General features: G+C 39.8%; 4 protein-coding genes across 5 annotated transcripts in view; 1 reads left to right on the forward strand and 3 right to left on the reverse strand.

Moving 5' to 3' along the window:
- Positions 1 to 26653, reverse strand: part of LOC125008796 (zinc finger protein 260-like) — a 56056-nt gene that overhangs the window by 16645 nt on the left and 12758 nt on the right. The window lies entirely within an intron of this gene.
- LOC125008907 (zinc finger protein 260-like) overlaps positions 1 to 26653 on the reverse strand; it is a 45458-nt gene that overhangs the window by 1156 nt on the left and 17649 nt on the right. The window lies entirely within an intron of this gene.
- Positions 33 to 15444, forward strand: LOC125009037 (gastrula zinc finger protein XlCGF57.1-like). 2 transcript variants are annotated; one of them, XM_047586550.1, is made up of 3 exons: positions 33 to 391; positions 8990 to 9151; positions 11675 to 15444. In XM_047586550.1, the coding sequence occupies exons 1-3, from the start codon at positions 181 to 183 to the stop codon at positions 13147 to 13149; spliced, it is 1848 nt and encodes a 615-aa protein (XP_047442506.1). In that variant the 5' UTR covers positions 33 to 180; the 3' UTR covers positions 13150 to 15444. The 2 variants fall into 2 exon arrangements, with proteins under 2 accessions (XP_047442506.1, XP_047442516.1); XM_047586560.1 differs by lacking the exon at positions 33 to 391 and adding an exon at positions 6024 to 6315.
- On the reverse strand, positions 18286 to 24431 carry LOC125009253 (zinc finger protein 501-like). Its single transcript, XM_047587011.1, has 2 exons — positions 24158 to 24431; positions 18286 to 19830 (listed from the first exon to the last, which is right to left on the reverse strand). Exons 1-2 carry the CDS (start codon positions 24327 to 24329, stop codon positions 18560 to 18562), a joined length of 1443 nt encoding a protein of 480 aa, XP_047442967.1. The 5' UTR covers positions 24330 to 24431; the 3' UTR covers positions 18286 to 18559.

A 26653-nucleotide genomic window follows, 5' to 3' on the forward strand; every position in this document is an offset into this window, starting at 1 on the left:
TGTGGCAAAGGGTCAGAATGAAAAGGAATGTGAAAAGAATGTGGCCAGTAAGTCCCAGAGAGCTGCAGGAATGTGAAACATCCTCAGAAGGAGAGTTTAGATGCGGACTGGGAGTCAGATCATTTTGCTTCCTCTTCTTCTGACCTTTACACTGTGGTCATCCCAGAGGTACAGAACCAGATGTCGGTGGATCCCAGTTGCCCTCCAAAGTCATTTGTCCAATGTATGCTTTGGAGTGATATTGATGCTTGGACATCGGTATCAATGCACCATTGTGAAAGCGTGTCCTCTCCACTCACAGTGGAAAAGTCCAGAGAGGAAGACGAGGAAGGAAAGTCCTTTTTAAAGCAGTTTTTGGACATGGATGTTTTTGTCGCCAAGGTTACAAGAGGTTAGTAAATTAAAAGGATGCCTGGGTGTTAAATAGGTGCTTTACTAATGCATGTAAAATGCAATTTTTCTATTTTATTGGTAGTTATTACAGTAAATCTTTTATGATTGTCTATTCCTTAATGAATGACATATTCCAGTCTGGTGAGTTCATGTGGACAGATCGATTCATGTTAGAAACAGCCTCTTAGCATGTTAGCCTGCGTGCAGCGAGTGTGTGTGCTCTTTGTTAGCTCGCAGCTACACCTCATGTCTCTAAACTCTGCAACAACCTTCTAGCTGAGGGTCTTTCCTCTGTGTCTTCTCCACACTGTGTGATTACATTCATTAGTTAGTACATTTCTACTTGCACTCACCCGTTCTGTGTAACTTTATCTCGGGTTTCCTGGTGATATCCAGCAGTCTGCGCTGACGATCGATCTCTTTCTCGTACTGGACGACAGTTCTTTCATATAGTCCGACTATTTCCTCTGCAGCAGCATTTAGTGCCTGGATGACCAACTCTCTAAATCCCTCAGCTGAAGATATTGTTGCTGCAACAGCAATATTTATTTGAGACAAGGAGACACGACACAGTCAAGTGAGCCGTGGTTGTCAGTGTCGCCAGCTGCGGACGGATATTTCTTTGCGTGTCTACTTCTGTAATTACGGTATATGTACCCGGGGCAGGACAATGTGGACGAAAGAAACCAATATATGTAAATTCCTCATATTCGAATAGTAATAAAAGATTTCATTCGTAGATTTTCTGAAACATTATCTTGATTTTGACGAAAATACTTTGGCATTACAGCACAAGACTGTCATTTTCCATTTTACGGTGACTCAAATAAAAAAACAGAATTAACATAAACAATCTTTCTGACTAGGGCTGTACAATTCTGGAAAAATGTGAATCACGATTTTTTTGTGCTTAGAATTGAGATCACGATTCTTTGATTTTTTATTTTACAAAATGTTTATTGCACTGATGAACTTTAACAAAACAAACAAAAAACATTCACATGGACAGGACTGTTTTGCTTCCTTTGAAGATTTCTGAGCCCATAAAACTAAGCCATACAACAAGGTTTTAAGCACATTCCCGTGTCAACAAACATAGGATTAACATGGGACATAGGACAAGACTTTTCTCATAGATGTGTTAATTCACCTTCAGGTACCCCACAGATAAGGAACAGACTTCTCTGTCATCTCAGACCTCCTGTTATATAAAAGTAAATACATGAGAACTGCAGGACGTGTCTCTGACTAGAATTAGAAACTATGAAATGTACACTTGTTACCAAAAATAGAATGTTTAATCTACACCCAGCTCGTGATCAGTGTCAAAACCATGTTTTGATTATCTTTGTAGGCCTTAGAATGAAGAAGTTAGCCTTTGAATATTTTAATCATAAGTTTCTACCATGGAGCCATAATGCCATCCAGAGGCTAGTTAAGGAAATATCTTTGGAATGTAATTCTACCAAGTAATAGTGTTACAGCATTTTAATGCATTTATATTCTCCAAAGCAACACTGGTTATCATAGCCCGAATATGATTTACCTTTCCTTCTTCTTGCTATTAGTTATATTGCTATTATTATTTAATTGTATGAATTAGGATATTGAGGAAAGTCATGGAAATGAATGAAACTTAAAACTCACTCATCTCAGTATTCTCAGCATTTTCTATTACCATGATTATTATCATTAACGAAAATGAACAAAATTCTGAAAACTGAAATTGAAAGTGTATTGCGTATTTAGAAAAAGAACTAAAATTGTAGATATAATTCAATTTGTGTTCATCTGTTAATTTTATTATAAGCTTCAATTGCCACAATGGCAGTTGCAGCAAAAGCTGTGAGAAAGCAGCAAAAAAGTCCTATATGCGAGTAAAGCTCGCCACAGCCGGATTTCTCTTGTGTGTCTTCCTATGTAATTACCGTAGTGGGGCTGGGGCAGGCTAAAATAATAATAAAAAAAATAAAATAAAAAAAATAAAAAATAGAAGAAAAAATGAAATGAAAAAAGGTTCAGATTTTGTAAATCTGTGTTCTTGCTGTTACCACAATTTTACACACACACACTCCTGACTATTACTGTATTACTGCATTACTGTATAAATGTTCAAGTAATTTTACTGTGAAATTTGGAAGAACATACAGTCACCCCACCTAAACCGTCCTGACTGTTAAATTCTTGATGAATGAAAAATTGACCTTCATAAGTTTGCTCAAAATTTGTCTTGTCGCCCACAGTGATCCTAATTATTACTATACAACACAGAATTTTAGTGTGAAAATGTAAAGAAAATAAATGACAAATAAAAGCATCCTGACAGTTCAATTTCTTATTTTCAAACAGCAACAAAAGCCCTTCCTTCGTAGGATTGGTCAAAATTTGTCTTGATTTGAGTGTTTGGTGGCACTGACTATTGATTTGAACAACAAAACAAAACAAAAAAAAAAATACATAGGTATTATAGCACAAACTTTTATTTTACATTTTATTTTAATATTTATTTATACCCAGCCCTATCCTCACAGACACTAATATTTAGTTTCTTTGACATTTCTTTGGAAATAAAAATGGAATTTAGCACAAAAAGATGATTCATTTTTGATATTCGATAGGATCAGAGAATTTGGGTCGGCACTAGAAATGTACCCAAATTTGAGGATCTCAGAGGATAATAAGATCAGAGGTCTACCACAATAATGAAACTGAACAAATTCTGACGTGTTTCACAAAGATTTTTTTCTTTGAGGAAGACGACCCGTTACCTGTGTGAGTCCTCATGTGGAGATTTAATTTACATCTTTCCCTAAAGACTTTCCCACACATTTCACAATAATAAGACTTCACATCTGTGTGAATCCTGTTGTAGTAATTTAACTCACATCTAGTTGTGAAGGTTTCCCCATGTTTCAAAAATATACAGCTTTTCACCCGTATGAGACCTCATGTGGACGGTTAAGTTACCTTGTGTTTCGAAGGTTTCCCCACATGTTTCACAAGGATACAGCTTCTCACCTGTATGAGACCTCATGTGGACAGTTAAGTCACCTTTTGTTTTGAAGGTTTTCCCACATGTTTGACAAGGATACGGCCTGTCATCTGTGTGAGTCCTCATGTGGTCCAATGCCTGAGACCTTTGCCTGAAGGTTTTCCCACGTGTCTTACAAGGATATGGCTTCTCACCTGTATGTGATCTCATGGGGGCAGTTAAGTCACGTTTTGTTTTGAAGGTTTTCCCATGTTTCACAAAGATATGGCTTCTCACCTGTATGAATCAGCATGTGGAGATTCAAGCCAGATCTATTTCTGAAGGTTTTCCCACATGTTTCACAAGAATATGGCTTCTCACCTGTGTGAATTCTCATGTGGTCATTGAATATATCCCTGGAAGTGAAACTGTCTCCGCATGTTGTACAACTATAAAGTTTCTGCACTGTGTGGATTCTATAATGTGTCTTCATATGACACTTAAACCTGAAGTCTTTTCCACAGATGTCACATGTGAAAGACTTTCTACTTGTGTCACTATCACACTGACTCTCTGATGTGGGTTCTGCATTTTTACTTGATCCTGAGTCTACTTGCTTGTTTCCTCCCTGATCTGGGCTCTTGGCTACAGGACAGGAGTAAGAGAGGAACTGGTCACTGTTTGGTTCTGATTCATTGTGATCGCTTTCCTCATCAGTACGAGTCTCCATAAAGGAATCGGTCTCCAGAACAAGAACAATATAGTCTCCCTGTTGACTGCTGCTGAGTTCCTCCTGTTCCTCTTTAACCTGTGAAGGACCTGGTTCCTCCTGTTCCTCTTTGATCTGTGGAGGTCCTGGTTCCTCCTGTTCCTCTTTAATCTGTAGTGGTATTGTTCCTGGTCGTTCATCCTGCTCCTCTTTAATCTGTGCTGGTCCTGGTTCCTCCTGCTCCTCTTTAATCTGTGGAGATGCTGGTTCCTTCTGTTCCTCTTTAATCTGTGGAGGTTCTGGTTCCTCCTGTTCCTCTTTAATCTGTGGAGGTGCTGGTTCCTCCTGTTCCTCTTTAATCTGTGGAGGTGCTGGTTCCTCCTGTTTCCTCTCGAATATCTAAGAAAATATCCTAGATCTTTGACATGTAATGATATGTCTTTTGCTATGTGCCGCAATCACCGGCGAGGACGAAGCGAGAGCACAGATCAATGACTTAATGGCAGTGTGCAGTGATATGAGGGAGGGAAAAAGCGCCATTGGTTGTGAGTGTACTGTACTGTGCATGGGTCTAAAATCCAGACTGATGAGAGCTCAGAAAAGAACATCTGGAAAGAAATACCTATGGCCAGTGGCCATTCATCAGTGATTCCAGGATCTTTTGCCAGACAAGAAAGTTTGAATATTGGTCGATTATTCTTGAGATCACAGTTTCTCCTCCTTTCTACAAAGGAATTGCATGAATTACTCACCTGTTCTGTGTAACTTTATCTTGGGTTTCCTGTGATATCCAGCAGTCTGCGCTGACGATCAATCTCTTTCTGGACGACAGTTCTTTCAAAGATTTCGACTATTTGTTTTTTGGAGCAGTAGTTAGCAGTAGTTGGGTGATCAACTCTCTCAAACTTTCAACTGAAGTCATGGTTACTGCAACAGTTCCAAGATTTATCCAGCAACGGCTCAAAGATTTATCTGGGTCACGATGACACGACACCACCGGCTTCCAGTGGATAGGGTCGAGCTAGTCTCGGTTCGCAGTTTGCGAGTCAAGCCAGCCGCGGTCGAATTTTTCTTGGGCGTCTACCGCTGTAATTAAAGTATAGGTACCGGGACAGGCCAAAAAGAGTCGAGGAAACGAAACGAAACAAAGCTTCAGATTTTTTTAATTTTTTTTTTTTTTTTGAAAAGTCGAAGTCACCTAACGTAAATGCGTCCTGATTACTATATTCAAACAGTAATAAAATATTGTAGTTAATAGATTTTCTCAAAATTAGTCTTATTAATCGGGATTCTTGTTCACAGTGACCCTAACTACTACTATACAACATTTCAATCATTTTACTGTAAAATTTCGAAGAAAATCCGCGACAAAATCCACCCACCTAAAGGCGTCCTGACATTTTCATTTTCATTTTCTTATATTCAAACTGTAAAATTCTGAAAAAAATGACAAAGTCCACCACGAAGAGGCAGGTCAATTTCTTATTTTCAAAAACTCATAAAATACTTTCTTTCGTACGTTTTCTCAACGGGCCTCAGTTACGAACCGTGCGTAGGCACGAACCTCTGCGTGAACCGTGCGTATGCACGTTTGACGCACAAATCTGGGATTCATCAATTTCTTCTTCAAATTTAGAACTTCCTCAGACCATGCGTGCACATAGTTGATGAAAGAAATGTCCTCGGAAATGTTAACAAAATAACTTTTACTAAATATGAATTAACATTAACTAAATACATACTATTATGAAACTTCATTTATCGGGAAAATGGACGCTTTTAGATTGGGTGAATTAATTTCTTCCGAATTTTACAGAATAATAATCAAGTCAGTAATTGTGGAAACCAATGCAGGAAAAAATATTTCTTAAATCGGAAGGGTTTGTTTTTTCTTCTTTTTTGGACTGTCCCGGCACCTATACTGTAATTACGTGGCTGGCTTGACTCGCAAACTGCGAACCACGACTCGCTAGAGCGTATCACTGGAAGCAGGTGGTGGTGTCGTGTCTCTGTGTCCTGGACAAAACTTTGAGCTGTTGCAGGATAAATCTTTGAGCTACTGCAATAAACATGTCTTCAGCCGAGGGCTTGAGAGAGTTGGTCATCCAGACACTAACTACTGCTGCCGAGGAGATAGTCGGACTCTTTGAAAGAACTGTCGTCCAGTACGAGAAAGAGATCGATCGTCAGCGCAGACTGCTGGATATCACCAGGAAACCCGAGATAAAGTCACACAGAATAGGTGAGTACAGGTAGAAATGAACTAATGAATGTAATCACACAGTGTGGAGAAGACACAGAGGAAAGACACTCGGCTAGAAGGTTGCTGCAGAGTTTAGAGACATGAGGTGTAGCTGAGAACTAACAAAGAGCACACACACTCGCTGCACAACATGCTAAGAGGCTAACTACTGCTTCACTTGTCAGACTTGCAGACATTCAGAATCAGCTTTATTTGCCAGGTATGTGAACACACACAAGGAATTTGAGTCTGGTCACTTTGCTCGATGGTACAACAAAATAAAAACAACACTTGAATAAGCAAAAAATAAAAACGTATGAAAAAAAGAATGTACAAAATAAATAGACTTTCAGAATAAAAACAGTATCTACATCTATGCAACTGTATATTTTATATACAGTGAATATGAACATGTATAAGAGTATGAACATGAATATGAACACTAGTATACAAAATGTTACGGAGAATGGTCACGTGCTCTGTGACTGTTCAGAGTTCATCAGAGTTTAGCCCAAGGAAAGAAACTTTTTTTGTGCTGGGTGGTTTTGACAGTGCTCTGTAACTCAGGCCTGAGGAGAGGAGTCTGAATAGATAGTGTCCAGGGTGTCAGGGGTCAGTGGAGATTTTACCAGCCTGCTTCCTGACCCTGGCCCGGTACAGGTCTTGGATGGAGGGAAGATCAGTGCCGATAATTCTCTCTGCAGACCTAATTGTCCTCTGCAGTCTGTCCCTGTCCTGTCTGGTGGCTGATCCAAACCAGACCGTGGTCAGGACGGACTGGATTATTGCAGAGTAGAAGATGATCAGCAGTTCCTGGGGCAGGTTGAACTTCCTGAGCTAACGCAAGAAGTACAACCTATGCTGAGCTTTCTTCCTACCACAGACAATGTGGGAGGTCCATTTCAGGTCCCGCAAGATTGTGGACCCTAGGAACCTGAATGAGTCCACGGTGGGAGCGGTCTTGTTTAGGATGGTAGGGGGAGGGGTGGATGGGGGTTCCTTGCTAAAGTCTACAGTCATCTCCACAGTCTTGAGCGGGTTTAGCTCCAGGTGGTTCTGACTGCACCAGGGGACTAGCTGATCCACTTCCCCTCTGTATGCAGACTCGTCCTCGTTCTGGATGAGTCCAATGACGGTGGTGTCATCTGCAAACTTGAGGAGTTTCACAGAAGGGTCCCCAGAAGTGCAGTCATCAGTGCAGAGGGAGAAGAGTCAGTTTGCCCTAAAGTAAACCTGCAGGGGGTCAGTGATGTCCTCAGTTGGACCAGTACCAGTCGTTCAAAGGCTTTCATGAGCCCAGACGTCAGTGCGTCTGGTCTGCAGTCATTTAATCCAGTGATGGGGGACTTCTTGGGGACCGGGATGATGGTGGAGCGTTTGAGGCAGGAGGGGACCTCACACAACTCCAGGGAGCTGTTCAAGATCTGAGTGAAGATAGGAGGCAGCTTGTCAGAACAGACTTTCAGGCAGGACAGAGACACTCCATCGGGTCCTGGAGCCTTCCTGATCCTCTGTCTTTGAAAGAGCTGACACACGTCTTGTTTGTAGATCCTCAGTGCAGGCAGGGGGTCAGATGGGGGAAGGCTTGGGGTGCAGGTAATCCTTTTGTGATGGAGATGGTGGTTTAAGTGGAAGGTGTGAAAGTACTGTTAAACCTGGAATAAAATTCACTAGGTGCGTTTACATGCACATGAAAAAAATTAATTCTTGCCTTAATCAGACTATAACAGGAGAAGTGCATGTAAACACATTATCTGATTAAGAAACGCAGATAATGCGATTGGAATTCGATTTTGTCTGGCATGTATACGGTTATTGCAGTTTTCAGTTGAATAATGTGTGTGCTCCACTGCGCTGGTTTATGACACCAGAACAAAAGCATCCAAGAAAGCCGGTCGCAGAAGAAAAAGAGGGTAAACAGAGCCGGTAGAAGAACCTTCTGAGGGATAGCGCGCATCTTACCTGCACCAGAAGTAGCGTGAACATTACGTACGAGATCAAAAAATATACTATTATTCCTACGGTTGTTGTTTGAAATGCCGGTCTGCCGCATGAACGACTCTTGTTCATTATATGACGTAATAGGTCAACCGGAAATTGAGCCATATTTACGTGGTATTAACCTTCTGAAAAGACACATATCCCCACCTAGTGTGGAGGAGGAGATGTTATTCAATTTTCTCCACTGCATGTAAAATGGGACAAGGACTGTAGTCAGAAAGTCGAATTTTGAGCATAGCTCGATTAAGCTGTGCCTGTAAATGCACTTATTGAGATCTTTTGCCAGGCAGGGGCTCACCACAGGGTCGGGGGAGGGTCTCCTGTAGTGGGTGATGGTCTGCAGGCCTTTCCAAACTATTGTCGATTCGTTGGCAGTAAGGTAGTCATAGAATATTACCTTTTTCCTGAGTGTGTACTTTAATTTTTTCCATGTTTCTAACATGAATCGATCTGCTCACATGAACTCAACAGACTGGAACATGTCATTCATTAAGGAACAGAAGATCAGAAAAAGATTAATGTAATAAACTACCAATGAAATAGGCACATTTTTAGGTACTAGTATGAGTAAAGTACTTATTTAAAATATTGAATACATAGACCACAAATAGTTCATTGTTTCTCATCAGTGCTTTCTGTTCTTGTCTTGTTTTTTTTTTACGCACACTCACAGTTGAGAGTTTGAGAGAGTTGATTATCCGGAGACTAACTGCTGCTCCTGAAGAAATACTTGCACTCTTTGAAAAAGCTGTCGTCCAGTACAAGAAAGAGATTGATCATCGCTGCAGACTTCTGGATATTATCTGGAAACCCGAAATAAAGTTACACAGAACAGGTGAGTAATTAATGTAATTCCTTTGTACAACAGAGGAGAAATAGTGATTTCAACAATAATTGACCAATATCCAAACTTTCTTATCTGGCAAAAGACCCTGGAATTGGTGATGAATGGCCAAAGATAATTATTTCTCTCCAAATATTCTTTTCTGAGCCCTCACCATTCTGGTTTTAGACCCATGCACAGTACAGTCTCCTGTCATATTTGTTTTGAATGATATTGTTAGCATTATCAACAAAATGAAACATTGTGCTGCTGTTTTTATTGACTCATCAAAAGCGTTTGATGCGGTTGATCATTGTCTCCTTATTCAGAAACTCAGTGATGTGATATAATATTCAGAAATATTAGGCAACTCAGTGTGTGAAAGCCGTAAAAATCAATCAGAATCTTTATCAGTAACAAAAGTTGTTCCACTAGGATCAGTTCTGGGACCTGTTTTATTTACAATTTATATAAATGATATTGTCTCTGCACTAGACAACTGTAATAATCATCTTTTCTGCTGCAGCTCTCTATTACTGCTCCTCAAAATGCACTTATTAATGTAAAACTTGTTATCAATGCAAGAAAAACAAAGTCCATGCTTTTTTTTTCTCGTGCAAGAAGCATTGAACAGTCATTACCTGCTATATTGAGAGAGTCACAGAGTATATATATCTTGGTATTTTAATGATTAGTCATTTACCTTTAAACATCATATTGAAAACTTTATCACAAAACTCAGGCAAAGACTTCCTCTTGGAGTGGAAAACACTTTTATCTTTCTATTTGTAAAGTCTTTACTGGACATTTCCCACCATGTATATTATCCATGCTGGACTGGACCACAGGAACTTACCCAACCAGTTAAACTGACTATCTTAAAGGGATCGTTTTTTTTTAAACTTTAGATTGTATGACATTCTCACCATCAGTGTTGTTTATTGGCAGCTGACTTTCCCCCATTGCATCCTGTGAGCACTAAAAAAAAAAGTCAGACCCACTTATGTGCAATAATGTAAAATAACGGAGGGGAAAATTGTGTAGAAAGGAGGTGTAAAAAAAGCTGGCAACTGAAATCTATCAATGATCAGAAAGCTATCCTGCCCCTTGTCAGTGCAAATGAATATCAGCTAGTTCTGTCCTGATGGCCTATAAAAAAGTGTGTCATTACCAAGGTGTCACACAAGGAACATCTCATGATGGGTAAAAGCGAAGAACTCTCTCAAGACCTTCACAAACTTATTGTTGCAAAACATTCTGATGGCACTGGTTACAGAATGATTTCTCAACCTCTGACCATAAACCGGCCACAACCAGGTCCTCCTCAAAAGATTTCTGATAGAGGAGTGAAAAGAATTGTCAGAAGAGTTGTCCAAGAGCCAAGGACCACTTGTGAAGGGCTTCAGAAAGACCTGGAATTAGCAATTGTTTCAAAGAAATCAATAAGCAATGCACTCAATGGCCATGGCTGTGATGGTGGTCTTGGTGTTCTGGCCATCTGCAGTTGTCTCATCAAACTCCTCACCCAAGGTGACCTCTGTGTTCTTGAAAGTACTCTTACCATGCAAGACTCCATTTCTGAAGAAAAAGCACATTGAAGCTTGTTTAAAGTTTGCTCCACAACATTTGGAAAAGCCTGTAAAATACTGGGAGAACATAGTCTGGTCAGATGAGAGCAAAATTGAACTCTGTTGATGCCATAACACACACACCATGTTTGGAGGACAAATACACTGCACATCACCCCCAAAACACCATACTGGCAGTGGATTTTGGAGGTGGGAACATCATGGTGGGGGGCTTCGTCTGCATATGGTACTGGCAAACTCCATGTAACTGAAGGGAGGAAGAATGGAAAAATGTACCGAGATATCTACCAGAATGATAAAGATAAAACGGGGGTGGACATTTCAGCAAGGCAATGATCCCAAACACAGAGCCAAGGAAACTCTTAACTGGTTTCACAGAAAGAAAATAAAGCTGCTATAATGGCCCAGCCAATCACCAGGCTTGAATCCAATTGAAATGGAAAGAACTAAAAATCAGATTTCACAGAAGAGGCCCACAGAACTTTCAAGATTTAAAGACGGTTTCTGTGAAAGAATGGGCCAAAATCACACCTGAGCAAAGCATGCGACTAGTTTCTCTATACAGGAGGGGCCTTGAAGCTGTCATTACAGACAAAGGTTTTGTACAAAGTACAAAAGATATCAGTAAGCGTGTTCAATACTTTTTCCCTGTGTCATTTCACATCATTACACATAACTTAATTTCTGAAATTATTTATTTCGGTTTCTTTCTATGTACGCATAACTTGGGTTGTTACCATCACCTGGTGAACATTTCATGTCAATAGATCCTTTAAAAATATGTTTACTATGAAAAATGGTAACGTGTTCAATACTTATTTTACCAGCTGTATATTTTTCTTCACATTAATATGACTGACACAACCCTAGCCCTAGTTTAAATGTCTTTTATATTGTCCTGTTATCACATTAGTAACCTCTGTGTTGTGACCCTTTCTCCTTCCAGACCTTCCACAGCAGCATGTCTGCACAAAGGAAGAATTTCTCACTCAGCAACAGCTCTGTAACAAGGGGAGTAAATCCAGTGTGGACCAGGAGGAGCTTCCACAGATTAAAGAGGAAGAGGAGAAACCAGAACCTCCACAGATTAAAGAGGAACAGGAGGAACCAGAAACTCCACAGATTAAAGAGGAGCAAACGGTACCAGAACCTCCACAGATTAAAGAGGAACAGGAGGAGCTCTGCATCAGTCAGCAGGGGGACTATCTTGTTCTTGTTCTGGAGACTGATTATTGTATGGAGACTCTTACTAAAGAGGAATGTGAGCGCAATCAATCAGAACCAAAAAGTGACCAGCTCCTCTCTTACAACTCTCCTGTAGCTAAGAGCCCAGATCAGGAAGGAAACAAGCAAGTAGACTCAGGATCAAGTGGAAATGCAAAGCCGAGTCCAAAGAATAGACCTCAAAAAGGCACAAGTCCCAACAACAATATAGACAACTGTCCCATGTCAGGGAATCAGTGTGATACTGATACAGGTAGAAAGTCTTTAACATGTGACGTCTCTGGAAAAGATTTTGGGTCAAAGTACAATGTGAAGACACATTATAGACTTCACACAGGGGAGAAACCTTATACTTGCACAACATGCGGAAATAGTTTCAATGTCAGGTATAATTTCAATGAACATATGAAGACTCACACAGGCGAGAAGCCGCATCCTTGTGAAATTTGTGGTAAAAGTTTCGATCGACGCTCTTATTTAACTGGGCACATGAGGACTCACACAGGTAAGAAGCCATTCCCTTGCAAAATGTGTGATAAAACCTTCAGAACAAGATCTGATGTAACTGTCCACATGAGAATTCACACAGGTGAGAAGCCATATTCCTGTGAAACGTGTGGTAAAACCTTCACACAAAGAGGTCAATTAATTGCTCACACGAGGTTTCATGCAGGTGAGAAGCCGTATCCTTGTGGAATATGTGGTAAAACCGTCAGTCAAAAAGTTCAATTAATTCGTCACATGAGGATTCACACAGGGGAAAAGCCGTATTCTTGTGAAACATGTGGTAAAACCTTCAAATCAAGACCTGAGTTAAAGGTCCACATGAGGGCTCACTCAGATGAAAGGCCATATTCTTGTGAAACATGTGGTAAAACTTTCAAATCAAGATGTGAGTTAAAGATCCACATGAGGGCTCACTCAGATGAGAGGCCATATTCTTGTGATACGTGTGGTAAAACCTTTAAGCAAACCTCACATTTAGCGGAACACATGAAGATTCACACAGGTAAGAAGCCATATTCTTGTGAAACGTGTGGGAAAGCCTTCAAAACAAGATCTCAGTTAACTGGTCACACGAGGATTCATACGGGTGAGAAGCCACATTCTTGTGAAACGTGTGGGAAAGCCTTTAGTAAAAGATGTACATTAAAGCTCCACATGAGGACTCACAGAGTTGAGGGGTCATCTTCCTGAAAAAAAAAAAACAAAATTCAGTTTTAAAAATACGTTGGAATTTGCTCAGTTTGATTATTGTGGCAGACATCTGATCTTAATATTCTTTCAGATGAGGTTAAATCAGATCAAAGGATAGCCTCGCCCTCTGCCTATCTAAAGGATAGAGTTGGATACTGAACTTTGATAAGTTTGTAGACTGAAATGCTCTGATCCTACCAAACATTGAAAATTAATAATCTCTCCGTGCCAAATTCCAATACCAAAGTAAGTAAATTTTAGCATCTCCAAGTCGATAGTCATTTGGCATATGTGTGCCAAGATCTAAAGTTACTGGTGATTGGCCTTTAAATGTTGTATTGACATCAAAGATTGCAGCTAAAGATGTTTATGTTCATTTTGATTTGTGATTTGAATGACCAGTAAAATGGAAAATAAAAGTTTTTGTGCTATAATGCCAATGTATCTTTGCTGTTTTTCAAATAGCCAGGGTCACCACAAACAGAAATCAAGACAGATTTTGACCAAACATATAAAAGAAGGGCTTTTTTTTTTTACCATTTGATAATGAGAAACACAAGAAAAATCCGTCCGTAGCTCGCTTCATTGTGACCCACGGCTAACTTCACCGTGTCACTACGAGCCGGTTGTTGCCGTTGCAGTGAACCGAATCTCTACGTGAACCGCGCGTATGCACGTCAGACCATGCGTGCGCACAATTGATGAAAGACATGTCCTTTGAAATGTTAACACACACCCATTTAACTAAATACATACTTTATTAAAACTCCGAAAAAAGGCTTTAATCGATAACGATAATCGAATTAACTAATATATGGACCAAAGTAAATGCCGTGTCATCGTCATAATTTATTATCACAATTAAAATCGTCAATCATAGCAATTCAGTTATAGTTAATTAATCTTTCAATGGAGTAGACCATATGAAAATGTTCATATTGAAATGTAACATTCTCTTAAATAGTTATATAGGCCCATAATTGATAGGTGATTGATAGGTGAGGAGTTTTGTAGTGCCATGACTGCTCATCTGTAGTTGATTTCATTGATTAATTGGCATGGAAGATATATAAAGGAGTCCAATTTACCTCCAACGAAGTGGAGAGATGGCAGATCTAGCCGTGCTGGAAGATATCGCTGCCCGTGCATTCAGGAGAGATCGCATGTCCAGGGACCGTCAAAACACGTTTGACGAAACTGAGTTGTACAATTCCCTGGAGGTTGAAGTCTTGTCCTGCTACAACACCATTCATGCCCAAAGAGTGCGAATATCTCCTCAGCAGCAGTAGTTAGTCCCTGGATGGTCAACTCTCTCAAGCGCTCAGCTGAAGACATGTTTATGCAACAGCTCAAAGATTTATCCTGCAACCGCTCAAGCTTTGTCTAAGACGCGGAGACACGACACCACCGGCTTCCAGTAATACGGTCGAGCGCGTCGTGGTTCGCAGTTTGCGAGTCAAGCCGTAATTACGGTATAGGTACTGGGACAGTTCAAAATGCAAGGGAAAAAAAGAAGGGAAAGCAAACCCTTCAGATTTAAGAAATCCTTTTTCTGAGCAAGTAAAATTCGACCTCGGCTGGCTTGACTCGTAAATTGCGAACCACGACTCACTTGACCGCAGTGGATTTTTCTTGCACGTCTAACTCTGTAATTAAAGTCTAGATGCCCGGGTCAGGCAAAAGGCAAATAAATAAATAAAGCAGCATAAGTGTCAGATTTTGAAAATCCGTTCCCGGATCCGTTGCCACAATTAATGATGTCACAGTATATAAATATATGTTGTGATTTTGAAAGAGGGAAAAATCCCGCCACCTAAAGGCATCCTGACAATTCAGTTTCTTATTTTGAGTCATAAGAGCCTTTCCTTCATAGGTTTACTCACATATTGTATTGATTCTTATTCACAGTGACCCTGATTACTACTGTACATCATTGCAAGACATGTAAAATTTCGAAGAAAATCAATGACAAATTCCCCCCATCTAAAGGCGTCCTCCCAATTCAATTTCTTATATTCATAGTCTCAAAAGCCTTTTCTTTATAGGTTTGCTCAAAAGCTGACTTTGATTCTTTTTCACAGTAAGCTCGAATATTATTGTATAATATTTCAAGTCATTTTACTGTAACATTTTAAAGAAAGTCACTCAACCTAAAAGTGTCCTGACAGTTCAACTCCTCATATTCAAATAGTCATAAAATATTGTCCTTCGTAGGTTTGCTCAAGTATTGATTCTTGACTCTTGTTCACAGCGACCCCGACTGCTACTGAACAACATTTCAAGTCATTTTACTTTTAAATTTTGAAAAATAAAAATAAAGCAATGACAAAGTCGCCCAATCTAGATGTCCTCACAGTTCAATTTCTTAATTTGAAACGGTCATAACGGTTTTTCCTGCATAGGTTTGCTCAGATATTGTATTTATTCTTGCCATTTTAATCTAACGTTTTGAAGAAAACTAACGACAAAGTCCACCCATCTAAGGGCGTCCTGACAGTCCAGTGTCTTAGTTTCAATCATAAATGCTTCCTTCATAGGTTTGGTCAAAATTTGTCTTGATTTTTGTTTGTGTTGACCCTATTTGAATTTAAAAACAACAAAAATATTAGCATTAGCATTACAGCACAAAACTTTTATTTTCCATTTTACTGGTGATTCAAATCAAAAATCTAAATTACATAAAATTACATAAAATATCTTTTGTCACGATCTTTCTGATACAACATGTCAGTACAACATTTGGAAGCTGAATGCCAGCGACTTCAGACCTTGACACACATACGCCAAATGATCACAAGCGTGTTTACAGAGACCCTGCTGTACTACTACTGTACAACATTTCAAGTAATTTTACTGTAAAATTTTGAAGGAATATACTGACAAAGTCACCCAGCCTAAAGGTACTAGGTGACTGGCAGTTAAATTCTTCTTTTTCCATACAGTAATAAAATATTTCACGTCATAGGTTTGCTCAAAAGGCTTTGCATATTTTTTTTCTTCTTTCAGAAAGACATTGGCATTACAGCAGAAAACTTTTATTTTTCCATTTTACTGGTGATACAAATCAAAAATCAAAATTTACACAAACATATCTTTAGCTGCAATCTCTCAGGCCAAACAACATGTAAAAGTCAATCGCCAGTGACTTTAGATTTTGACAGATGTATGCCAAATGACTATTGACTTGCAAATGCTAATATTTACTTCCTTTGATATTGGAATTTGACACGGAAAGGTTATTCATTCAATTCAATTTTTTTTCTTTTCTTTCAGGAAGATGACCCAGCACCTGTGGAAGTCCTCGGGTGGAGCTTTAATTTAGGTCTATCCCTAAAGGTTTTCCCACAAGTTTCACAAGGACAGCTTCTCACTTGAGTGACTTCTGATGTGGACTTTTAATTGATTTTTTTGCCTGAATGTTTTGTCAAATGTTGTTGCTGTTGTTTTGAAGGTTTTACCACACATTTCACAGGGATACGGCTACTCACCTGTGTGAGTCCTCATGTGGACCTTTAAAACAGATCCTGTTTTGAAGGCTTTCCCACACATTTCACAGGGGTAGGGCTTTTCACCAGTGAGTCCTCATGTGGAGATTTAAGGCACTTCTTGTTTTAGATCTTTTACCACACATTTCACAAGAATACCGCTTTTCATCTGTATGAATCCTCGTGTGTATAATTAATTCACCTTTTATTTTGAAGGTTTTATCACATTTAGGTATAGGTGCCGGAGCAGGCCAAAAATAGTCAAGGAAACGAAACGAAACAAAGCTTCAGATTTTATAAATCCGCTTCCTTCCGATGTTACCACAATCATTGACATTATATATAAATGTACTGTAAAAATTTGAAAAGTCAGTCACCCAACCTAAATGTGTCCTGATAATTCATATTCAAACAGCAATAAAATATTGTAGTTCATAGGTCAATTAATCTTGATTCGTGTTCACAGTGAACTTGACTATTACATAATTTTACTGTGTAATTTTGAAGGAAACCCATGAGAAATTCCCCCATCTAAAGATGTCCTGACAGTCAATTTCTTATTTTTAAACAGCTATAAAGCCTTTCTGTCATAGATTTGCTGACATTCTTGTTCACAGTGACTCTGACATTCATTAATACACCGGATAAGATGTTACGATCCCTTGTGCCATGATCCGAGGCAAAACTCATTGGTTGCTCATATAGAAGCAGAAGAAGATGGAATATAGAAGAAGAAGTACAATGGAGAAACTGACCAGCAGTCAGTCACCAACAGGAACCAACAAGAAGACACCAGTTAAATAGCCGAGTAGACTACTACCGTGCAACATTTAAAATCATTTTACTGTAGAATTTTGAAGGAAATCTGAGACAAAATCCACCCACCTAAAGGCATCCTGACAATATTCAAACAGTCTGTTCACAGATTCGAAGAGGATCTGACTACTACTTGACAATATAAAGTAATTTTACTGTGAATTTTTTAAGAAAACTAATGACAAGTTCACTCAAACTAAAAGCATCCTGACAGTTCAATTCTTCATGTTCAATCATAAAAGCCTTTCCTTCATAAGTTTGCTCAAGTAATGTCTTGAATCTTGTTCACAGTAACCCTGACTATTACTGTACAACATTTCAAATAATATTACAGTAAAGTTTTGAAGAAAACATCCTGACAGTTCAATTTCTTATTTTCAAACAGTCATAATGCTTTTCCTTCATAGGTTTGCTTAGATATTGTATTGATTGTCGTTCTTAGTGATCGTGGCTACTACTGTGCAACTTTTCAAGTCATATCAAGAAAATCAATGACAAATTTCCCCTATCTAAAGATGTCCTGACAGTTCGACTCCTCATATTCAAACAGTCATGAATACCTTTTTCTTTGTGGGTTTGCTCAAAAAGTATCTTGATTCTTTTTCACAGTGACCCGGACTACTACTGTGCAACATTTCAGGTCATTTTACTGTAAATTTTGAAGAAAACTAAAACAAAGTCCCCCATCCTAAATGCATCCATCATGAACAACGGTTCAATTCCTCACATTCAAACAGTAATAAAAGACTTTCCTTTGTAGGTTTTCTCAAACATAGTCTTGATTTGTGTTTGTGGTGACCCTGACTATTACAACAACTACAACAACAAAAATACATTGGCATTACAGCACAAAGTGTTTATTTTCCATTTACTGGTGATACAAATGAAGGATCAAAATTAACACAAACATATTTTTTGCCGCAATCGTTCTGAAACAACAAACCAATACAACATTTAAAAGCCAATCGTCAGTGACTTTCTTTACACTCATATGCCAAATGACTATCGGTTCACAGATGCTAAGATTTACTTTCTTCGATATCAGAATTTCTGATATTCGATAGGATCCGAGCATTTCAGTCTAGAAATGTATGGATTTGTTTTTTCTTTCACGAGGACGACCCCTCGCCTGTGTGAGTCCTCATGTGGAGATTTAATTTAGATCTTTCCCTAAAGGTTTTCCCACACATTTCACAAGAATGCGGCTTCACACCTGTGTGAATCCTGGTGTGGATAGTTAATTTAGATCTTACTTTGAAGGTTTTACCACACATTTCACAAGAATATGGCCTCACATCTGAGTGAGTCCTCATGTGAACCTTTAATTCAGAGCTCGCTTTGAAGGTTTTACCACAAGTTTCACAAGGATACGGCTTTTCACCTGAGTGAATCCTCATGTGGTCCACTGCATGAGATCTTTGACTGAAGGCTTTACCACACGTGTCGCAAGAATACGGCTTCTCACCTGCATGAAACCTCATGTGGACAATTAATTGACCTTTTTGCCTGAAGGTTTTACCACACGTTTCACAAGAATACGGCTTCTCACCTGTGTGAATCCTCATGTGGATAGTTAAGTCAGATCTAGTTCTGAAGGTTTTATCGCACATTTTGCAAGGGAAGGGCTTCTCACCTGTGTGAGTCCTTATGTGTCCAGCTAAATAAGAGCTTCTATCGAAACTTTTACCACAAGTTTCACAAGAATACGGCCTCTCACCTGTGTGAATCCTCATGTGGTCATTGAAATTACCCCTGGCACTGAAACTATTTCCACATGTTGTACAACCATAAGGTTTCTCCCTTGTGTGGCTTCTGTAATGTGTCTTCATATTGCACTGTAGCCTGAAACCGTTTCCACAGATATCACTTGTTAAAGACTTTCTACCTGTGTCAGTATCACACTGATTCTCTGACGTGGGAGAGTTGTCTATATTGTTCCTGTGACTTGTGTCTCTGTGACATCTCTTCTTTGGACTCGGCTCTGCACTTCTACTTGATCCTGAGTCTACTTGCTTGTTTCCTTCCTGATGTCGGCTCTTAGCTACAGGAGAATTGTAAGAGAGGAGCTGGTCACTGTTTGGTTTTGATTCACTATGCTCAGTTTCCTCATTAGCAGGAGTCTCCATAAAGGAATCGGTTTCCAGAACAAGAACAAGATAGTCTCCCTGCTGACTGCTGCGGGGTTCATCCTGTTCTTCTTTAATCTGTGGAGGTTCTGGTTCCTCCTGTTCCTCTTTAATCTGTGGGGGGTCTGGTTCCTCCTGTTCCTCTTTAATCTGTGGAGGGTCCCCCTGGTCCAGACTGGAGTTCATCTCCTTGTTACTGAGTTGCTGCTGAGTGAGAACCTCCTTCTTTGTGCAGACATGTTGCTGTGGAGGGTCTGGAAGGAGAAAGAATCACAACAGAAAGGTTACTAATGAGATGACGATACAACATAAGTGACATTTAAACTAGGGCTGACAGATTATTTGATTATTACAGTTTTCAAATCAAAACTGCTGATTACACAGTGATCACACACTTGAGAGCTAGCACCACACCATGCTCTGAACTTGTTGCAAAAGGACGACTGGCTCGACTGTCTGAAACTGGCATGGAATTAGTTTCAAAGAAGAACAGCAATTTGGTTTTCCAGAATTATTTTGGTTTTAAAAAGACGATGCTGCACAGCTTCTGGGCAGAGCATGCCAGGGCTCATCGTGGAAGGAAACAACCGCAATGCATTGTGGGCTTAGTGGAATGCAAGACATACTCCTGTTTTGTTGTCCTTGGTAACTCCGCCCATTACTATTACTTTTATGCTTCATATCGGTAATGTTGGTATCAGTTGTATCAATCAGAAAATCTATAATATGTCCACGATCACTAGCAGATGGAGACGTGAGAGAGCACATATCATTGACTTAATGGCAGCGTGCAGTGGTACGAAGGGAGGGAAATAGCGGCAAGTGATTGCTAAGTCTGACTTTTTTAGTGCAATAACTTTGTGATGCAAATGTATTACTCTTTTTGAAGAAAAGTTTTCAGACACCCTATGCATTTGTGAAACATTGCATAAAGAATCACTCTCAGTTCTTCAAGTACAATTTCCTTTAGTACAGTCACAGACAAAATATGAAACAAATCCAAAAACACCCATTAAAAACTTAAAATTGATTGGTTCCATAAAAATACAGTACATAAGAGTAATTAAACAATTTTGAGTATTGGGTCATTTGGGTACCAGCGATCTACTAATGAAGGCTGTGCTTTTTATTAAAAGACACATTTTTCTATTGCCTCACTGTCTGTGATGACAAGTTGAATGCAAATATTGTGCCATTCTTAAAACCCACATGGTCCCGTCTGCATGTACATGCTGGGTCCAAGCTGTATGTTGCAATAAAGCCCCTTTTACATCGATGCAATACGGTTGATTATTCTTTGCGTATTAGGAAACTCAGTAATATATTCTCAGTAATATAATTTAACATAATATTCAGAAATATTAGATAACTAAAGCCCCAATCACGTCGAGCGAACACCCCAGGTCGATGCGGTCTTGTCAGGGCCGACCCGGCATTTGGCTCAGGTCGACGCGGCTCGATGTGAACAGGAATGCCCCGTTGACCCAGGTCTTTCTGAAGGGCAGAGATTTTTGTTAATTTTTTTCAATCAAACAAATCAAATGTGTTGTTCCAAGATCTTTAATGGAAGCGCAAAGGTGAACGACGACTGCGTGATTGTGTTTATATACAGTTTGTATAGCAATATCTCACACTTTAACGATCATGGCAGTGCTCTGCATCCGAGGAGAAGAGGAGATTCGGCGGCAGATATCAGGCTCTGTGCAAGACACAGTGATTTATTCTAATATCAGCAGCCTTTTGAAGGAGCAGGGGTTTGACCGGTCCATTCTTCAGGTCATCAACAAACTGCAATGTTTCTGCAATGTACACGATGACGTATGAGGGAGGAAAAAACAGGTACGCAGGTCTCACAGCGGGAGGTCGGACCCGGGACTTCTGGCAATGCGAAGGCGAGTCGACCGAAGTCTGAAAATGCCATGTTGACCTGGGATTTCCAATGTGAAAGCGGTATCGCCCCTTGCCACAGATCTAGGGCCAGTAAAACTTGACTGCAGGACCACAGGATCCAGGTCTTAGAGTAGCCAGGTCAATCCCTGGACATAGGCCCCATTGAAAATCTGTGGTGGATTGTCATAAGGTCTGTTTCACAGCCCAAACGAATTAAAAGTAGTAATTCAAGAAGAATGAGACAAGATTACCCCTCAACAGTGTGAAGGGCTCGTGGGAAACATGGCAGCCACGGTTAGAGCTGTTGTGTGAGCTAATGACAGGAATACTAAATATTAATCATATGATGTGAGAGTTTATTTTTTGTTCAGTTTTGAACAAAAAGAGAACCTCCGATTTCGCCCATGATCCAAGTTCTCCGGACAGTCCACAGATTGTATTGTTTTCTTTGCAGATCTCTGAGCCCATAAAACAAAGCCATCAAACAAGCACGTTCCAATCCAACAAACAAAGAATTTAAGACTTGTCTCATAGACGTGTTAATCCACATCCAGGTACCCCACAGATAAGAAACCAGGCCTGCTGGCGCCTGTAACACTGGTCGAGATAAACGTAAATAAATTAGAACAGCAACACCTCTCTCTGACTAGAACTAGAAACTATGAAAAAATACTATGTTTAATCTACACCCAGCTCATGATCAGTGTGAAAGCCATGTTTTGATCATCTATATAGGAATTATAATGAAGAAGTTAGCATTTGAATATTTTTATCATCAGTTTCTACAGTGGAACCATACTGCCATCCAGAGGCTAGTTAAGGAAATGTCTTTGGAATATAATTCTAGGTAAGTTCCAAGTAATACTGTGATAATGTTTTAATGCGTTCTACACAGCGAGACTGAGCATAGCCCGAATATAATCTACCTTTCCTATTTCTTGAAATTAGTCAGATCTTATCTCTGTGAGATCAGCTTCTCAGCTGTTGCCTTGCTGAAAACAAAATCCCAGATCCCAGCTCAACATCGAGTTTGATTTGAGGGTGGCAGTGTCAAGCTTACCACACAGTTTTAAAAATATGTTCAGTGGAAAACAGGCTTATTGCACAGCTACTAATACAGGAAAATTCACTTAATCACCTGACCTTGACAAATGGATTTGCTTTGTTGTTTTGTGTTGTTTTACTGCAAATACAGTGTTTCATTATTTTCTTTACTTTTACTTTTTGATGCAAGTGATGACACAACTGCAGTTTTATTTTCTTTTGAACGTTGGTTTATTTGGTGTTATTGATTTTTAATATGATATGAAGTATAATGCTATTCCTGTTAGTTCAATCAATTTAAAAATGCGTAACTTGGCAGGCATTTTGTAGAGGCAACTGTGGCAGATGGGGCTCAAAACTTCCCCCTTGTTCCAAATGAGGAATGACCAACTGCCCTAGAAAAAAAGGCATGAACTTTTTTTGCTTGCATTAATAACGAGTTTTAGATACATTTTGAAGAGCAGTAACAGAAGTGCAGGTTCTCGACTGCAAGTTGTGTAGTGTCATATCCCTTTCAAAATCCCGAGTCGACCCGCCTTTGATGCACTTTCATATGCTAGACATCCCAGGTCTGATCTCCAGCTGTGAGAGCTAAGGGCCTGTTTTTTCCTCCCTCTCATACGTCATCGCATCGACATCATTGCACTTTTAAATACACTACATTACTAGGTAAACAATGGGCAGCAAGGTGTATTTTTAATTAATTAACCCTTTCAGTTTGTTGATGGCCTGAAGAATGGACCGGTCAAATCCCCGCCATTTCAAAAGGCTGCTGATATTATTTAAATCACACAAATAATATATAAATCACTGTGTCCTGCACAGTGCTTGATATCTGATGCCGTATCTCCTCTTCTCCTCGGATGCAGAGCAGCTCGTGGATCTCACAGTCTCACAAATGCGGTGCCATGAACGTTAAAAAAAAGTGTGGGATGTCACTATACAAGCTGTATATATATATACGATCGCGTACCAATGCATTTGATTTGTCTGATTGAAAAAGAAATGAAAAAAAAAAATCTCTGCCCTTCAGAGATTGGTCTTCAGAATCAGAAAAAACTTTATCTATCTCCATGGACCAACTGAAGCCTTAATGGGAGAAGACCACTTTGCTGTTTTTGAGCTGGAGCTTCTACAATGATGCAGTCTGTCAGGCCGTCGAGTGACAAAAACAGAATGCGGCAGGCAGATACATCAACGACAAAGCAAAAAACCCAAGTTGACACGGCATTCCTGTACACATTGAAACCGAGCCGATAAAATTCACTGGATGTGAAAGCGGCTTCAGCAGAAAAATACAAGACAACATCCTCTGCATAAAGACGACCCGCCATGCCCAGAGACAATAACTTTTATACAAACTGTAAATGAAAGAGGTCCCAGCAGCACAGTGTTTCATTTTGTCCATAACGCTAAGAATATCATTCACAATCAATGTGCCAGCGGAGAGTGTACTGTACATGGTCTAAATCAGATTGGTGAGGTGTTCAGAACAGAATATTTGGGAATAATTATATAGCTGACCATTCATCACCGATTCCAGGATATTTGCCTGACAAAAGAGTTTGGATATTGGTCGATTATCGTTGGGATGGCCGTTTTTCCTCCTCCCTCGTACAAATGGATTGTAAAACATGAATTACTCACCTATTTTGTGTAACTTTATCTCGGGTTTCCCGGTGATATCCAGCAGTCTGCGCTGACGATCGATGTTTTCCTCGTACTGGACGACAGTTCTTTCAAAGAGTCCGACTATTTCCTCGGCTGCAGCTGTTAGTCTTTGGATGATCAACTCTCTCAAACTATCAGCTGAAGACATTGTTACTTCAACAGCTGAAAGATTTAGCTGAGACACGGAGACACCACACAACCGGCTTCCAGCTCAGACAACAAACACGGTGCTGGTAGTAGATCGGCTCTATCCGGCGCTTCCAGATGACGTCGACTATATCTTCGGCCATGTTCGGTTCCATTCGGCTCCGGCTGCGAGATCGGCTCGTGTTGTATCCGGCTTGTGATTGGTTGACAGAATTCAAATAACCTGTATACAAAGACAGGTGTTCACGCACATGAATGAAGTTATATATACCTAATCTCTCCTGGTCCTCACCCTGATTCTCACTCCATCCATCCCAACGCTAGAGACTCTTCAGTCTCTACAGCTTTTTTCATCCCATCCCTCCATTCCCTCTCATCCTAGAGCAGTTTGGTGGCATCACCTTGAAAGATAAATGATGGACCAATATATATATATTTATATGGTGCAATATAAAAAGTTACAAAATCACAAAAAAGGAGGACAGTTGAATTATCAGCCAATAGTGTTTGGTGCTAAACAAAAAGTTAGAGCATCAACAAAGTGATTATGGTTAATCTTACAGGTGCCGAGAAACAAACCTCACCATCTGGGAACTGTAGCAGGAGCAGGCAATAAAATGACTTTACTAAAAACATAAAAAGGTTAAGGTACAGCAGGGAAAAAACACAGCTACTAAAACTGAGGTTTCAAAACCAAGACGAGAACACAAATTAATGCGGGAGAAGACACAAGGAAAGGCCAATCAACCAATCAAAGCAGGGCCTACAACAGGGGTGTCAAACTCATTTTAGTCCAGGGGCCAAATACAGCCCAATTTGACCACAAGGGGGCCGGATCAGTAACACAACAGCTTATTAACTTGTAAATGTATATAAACGACAACTCCAAATGTTTCCCGTTGTTTTGGTGCAAAAAAGTACAGCTACATGTAATGAAAAATCGTAAATTTCTTTAGAAGTGCAAGTGCAATTTCTTATTTTATCAAAAATCTTCAGCAAATATTTTGCAAATTCATCCCACGGGACAGATTGGACCCTCTGGCAGCCCGGTTTTGGCCCCTGGGCCGTATGTTTGACACCCCTGGTCTACAAGGTCCACCTCTGCATGAACTATGAGCATAATTGATTTATTAGGAACCATGAAGAAGAAGTGTCCCAATGTTGTCTACATGATATGTGATAATGTTGACTAGTGTCTGAACCAGCTCTGATGTTCTAATGCTCTGAATACACGATTACATTTGTTTAAGGCCAAGTAACCAGATATTGTAAATCCACTAATCTTGATTTCTCTATGAAATTTTAAAACTTAGAAAAAATTCACAGAAGTAAAACAGTTTTCTGACATCCTACAATAACACTCCAGGGCTGAAACTTAAAAATTCCAAATATTTCAGAGTGCCCTATAAAGGGTTAATCCCATTTTCAAAAATGTCACAGTGTAAACATGTTACATAAATTTAAATAAAAAACCATAGATAACTTGTGATTATTTCTTTAAATGTGCATTTTTATTCATCATTTCAAATATATATTATAGCAAACAAAGAATATTGTAGATTTTTTTGCACAATTTAAAATTAACAAAAGACAATAGAATAACATGATAAACTGTAGTATAGTTCATGTTAAAGGTTTTCATACAATATTCACATTAAATGTTATTAAAAAAAGTTGTCTGAGTGTTTAATTTGACCACCTTATGATGCTCTATTCAGATCCTTGGTCTGAGTCAGTGATGAGTTTGCAGACCGCTAGTTTTCCTGCTCTGTGCAGAAACAGTAGAGGTAAAACCAAACTGTTGGGCACTGTGAACCAGGCTGCAGTCGACAACACCACACATGTGGTGTCTGTCTGAGCTGAATCGTATCTGAGACCACCAATCAGTGTTCCCACAAACCTGAGCCACAGCACTCCAGTTATGACTGTGATGGTCTGGAAGGCCCTCTGCTTTGTTTGGTCCACGTGTTCCCTGTTCCCTCCCACCTCCCCACCTGGGCCAGGACGAATAAGAATACAGAGAACCGAGACGCTGCAGAGGGAGACAACAATTAAGAAGAACACCGACAAGCACGATTGCACAATGATCATCGATGAGTTGTCGACCAATGTGGTCAGACCTGGTGATGTGAAACAAAGCAGCCAAACACACCCAACGCTGAGGTTTCTGAGCCTGAGCCCCCCAGCCTGCTTCAGACCCAGGTAGGTGACGGGATGCGCAACAGCCAGGTAGCGCTCAACACAGGTGAGGACATGAAACAGAGTCTGACCAGATGAGGTGAAGGAGAAACTTTGTATCGCCACCCGGGTTACACTATGATTTTT

The sequence above is a fragment of the Mugil cephalus genome, chromosome 1, assembly GCF_022458985.1.
Source record: "Mugil cephalus isolate CIBA_MC_2020 chromosome 1, CIBA_Mcephalus_1.1, whole genome shotgun sequence".
Classification (NCBI taxonomy): domain Eukaryota; kingdom Metazoa; phylum Chordata; class Actinopteri; order Mugiliformes; family Mugilidae; genus Mugil; species Mugil cephalus.

Excerpts from the sequence above, each read along its gene's own strand:
- LOC125009253 (XM_047587011.1), bottom strand. The coding sequence starts at position 24,329 with ATGTCTTCAGCTGATAGTTTGAGAGAGTTGATCATCCAAAGACTAACA. Across the intron at positions 19,831-24,157 it reads GATAAAGTTACACAAAATAG|ACCCTCCACAGCAACATGTC; the intron begins GTGAGTAATTCA and ends TTCTCCTTCCAG.
- LOC125009037 (XM_047586550.1), top strand. The coding sequence starts at position 181 with ATGTCGGTGGATCCCAGTTGCCCTCCAAAGTCATTTGTCCAATGTATG. Across the intron at positions 392-8,989 it reads TGTCGCCAAGGTTACAAGAG|TTGAGAGTTTGAGAGAGTTG; the intron begins GTTAGTAAATTA and ends GCACACTCACAG. Across the intron at positions 9,152-11,674 it reads AATAAAGTTACACAGAACAG|ACCTTCCACAGCAGCATGTC; the intron begins GTGAGTAATTAA and ends TTCTCCTTCCAG.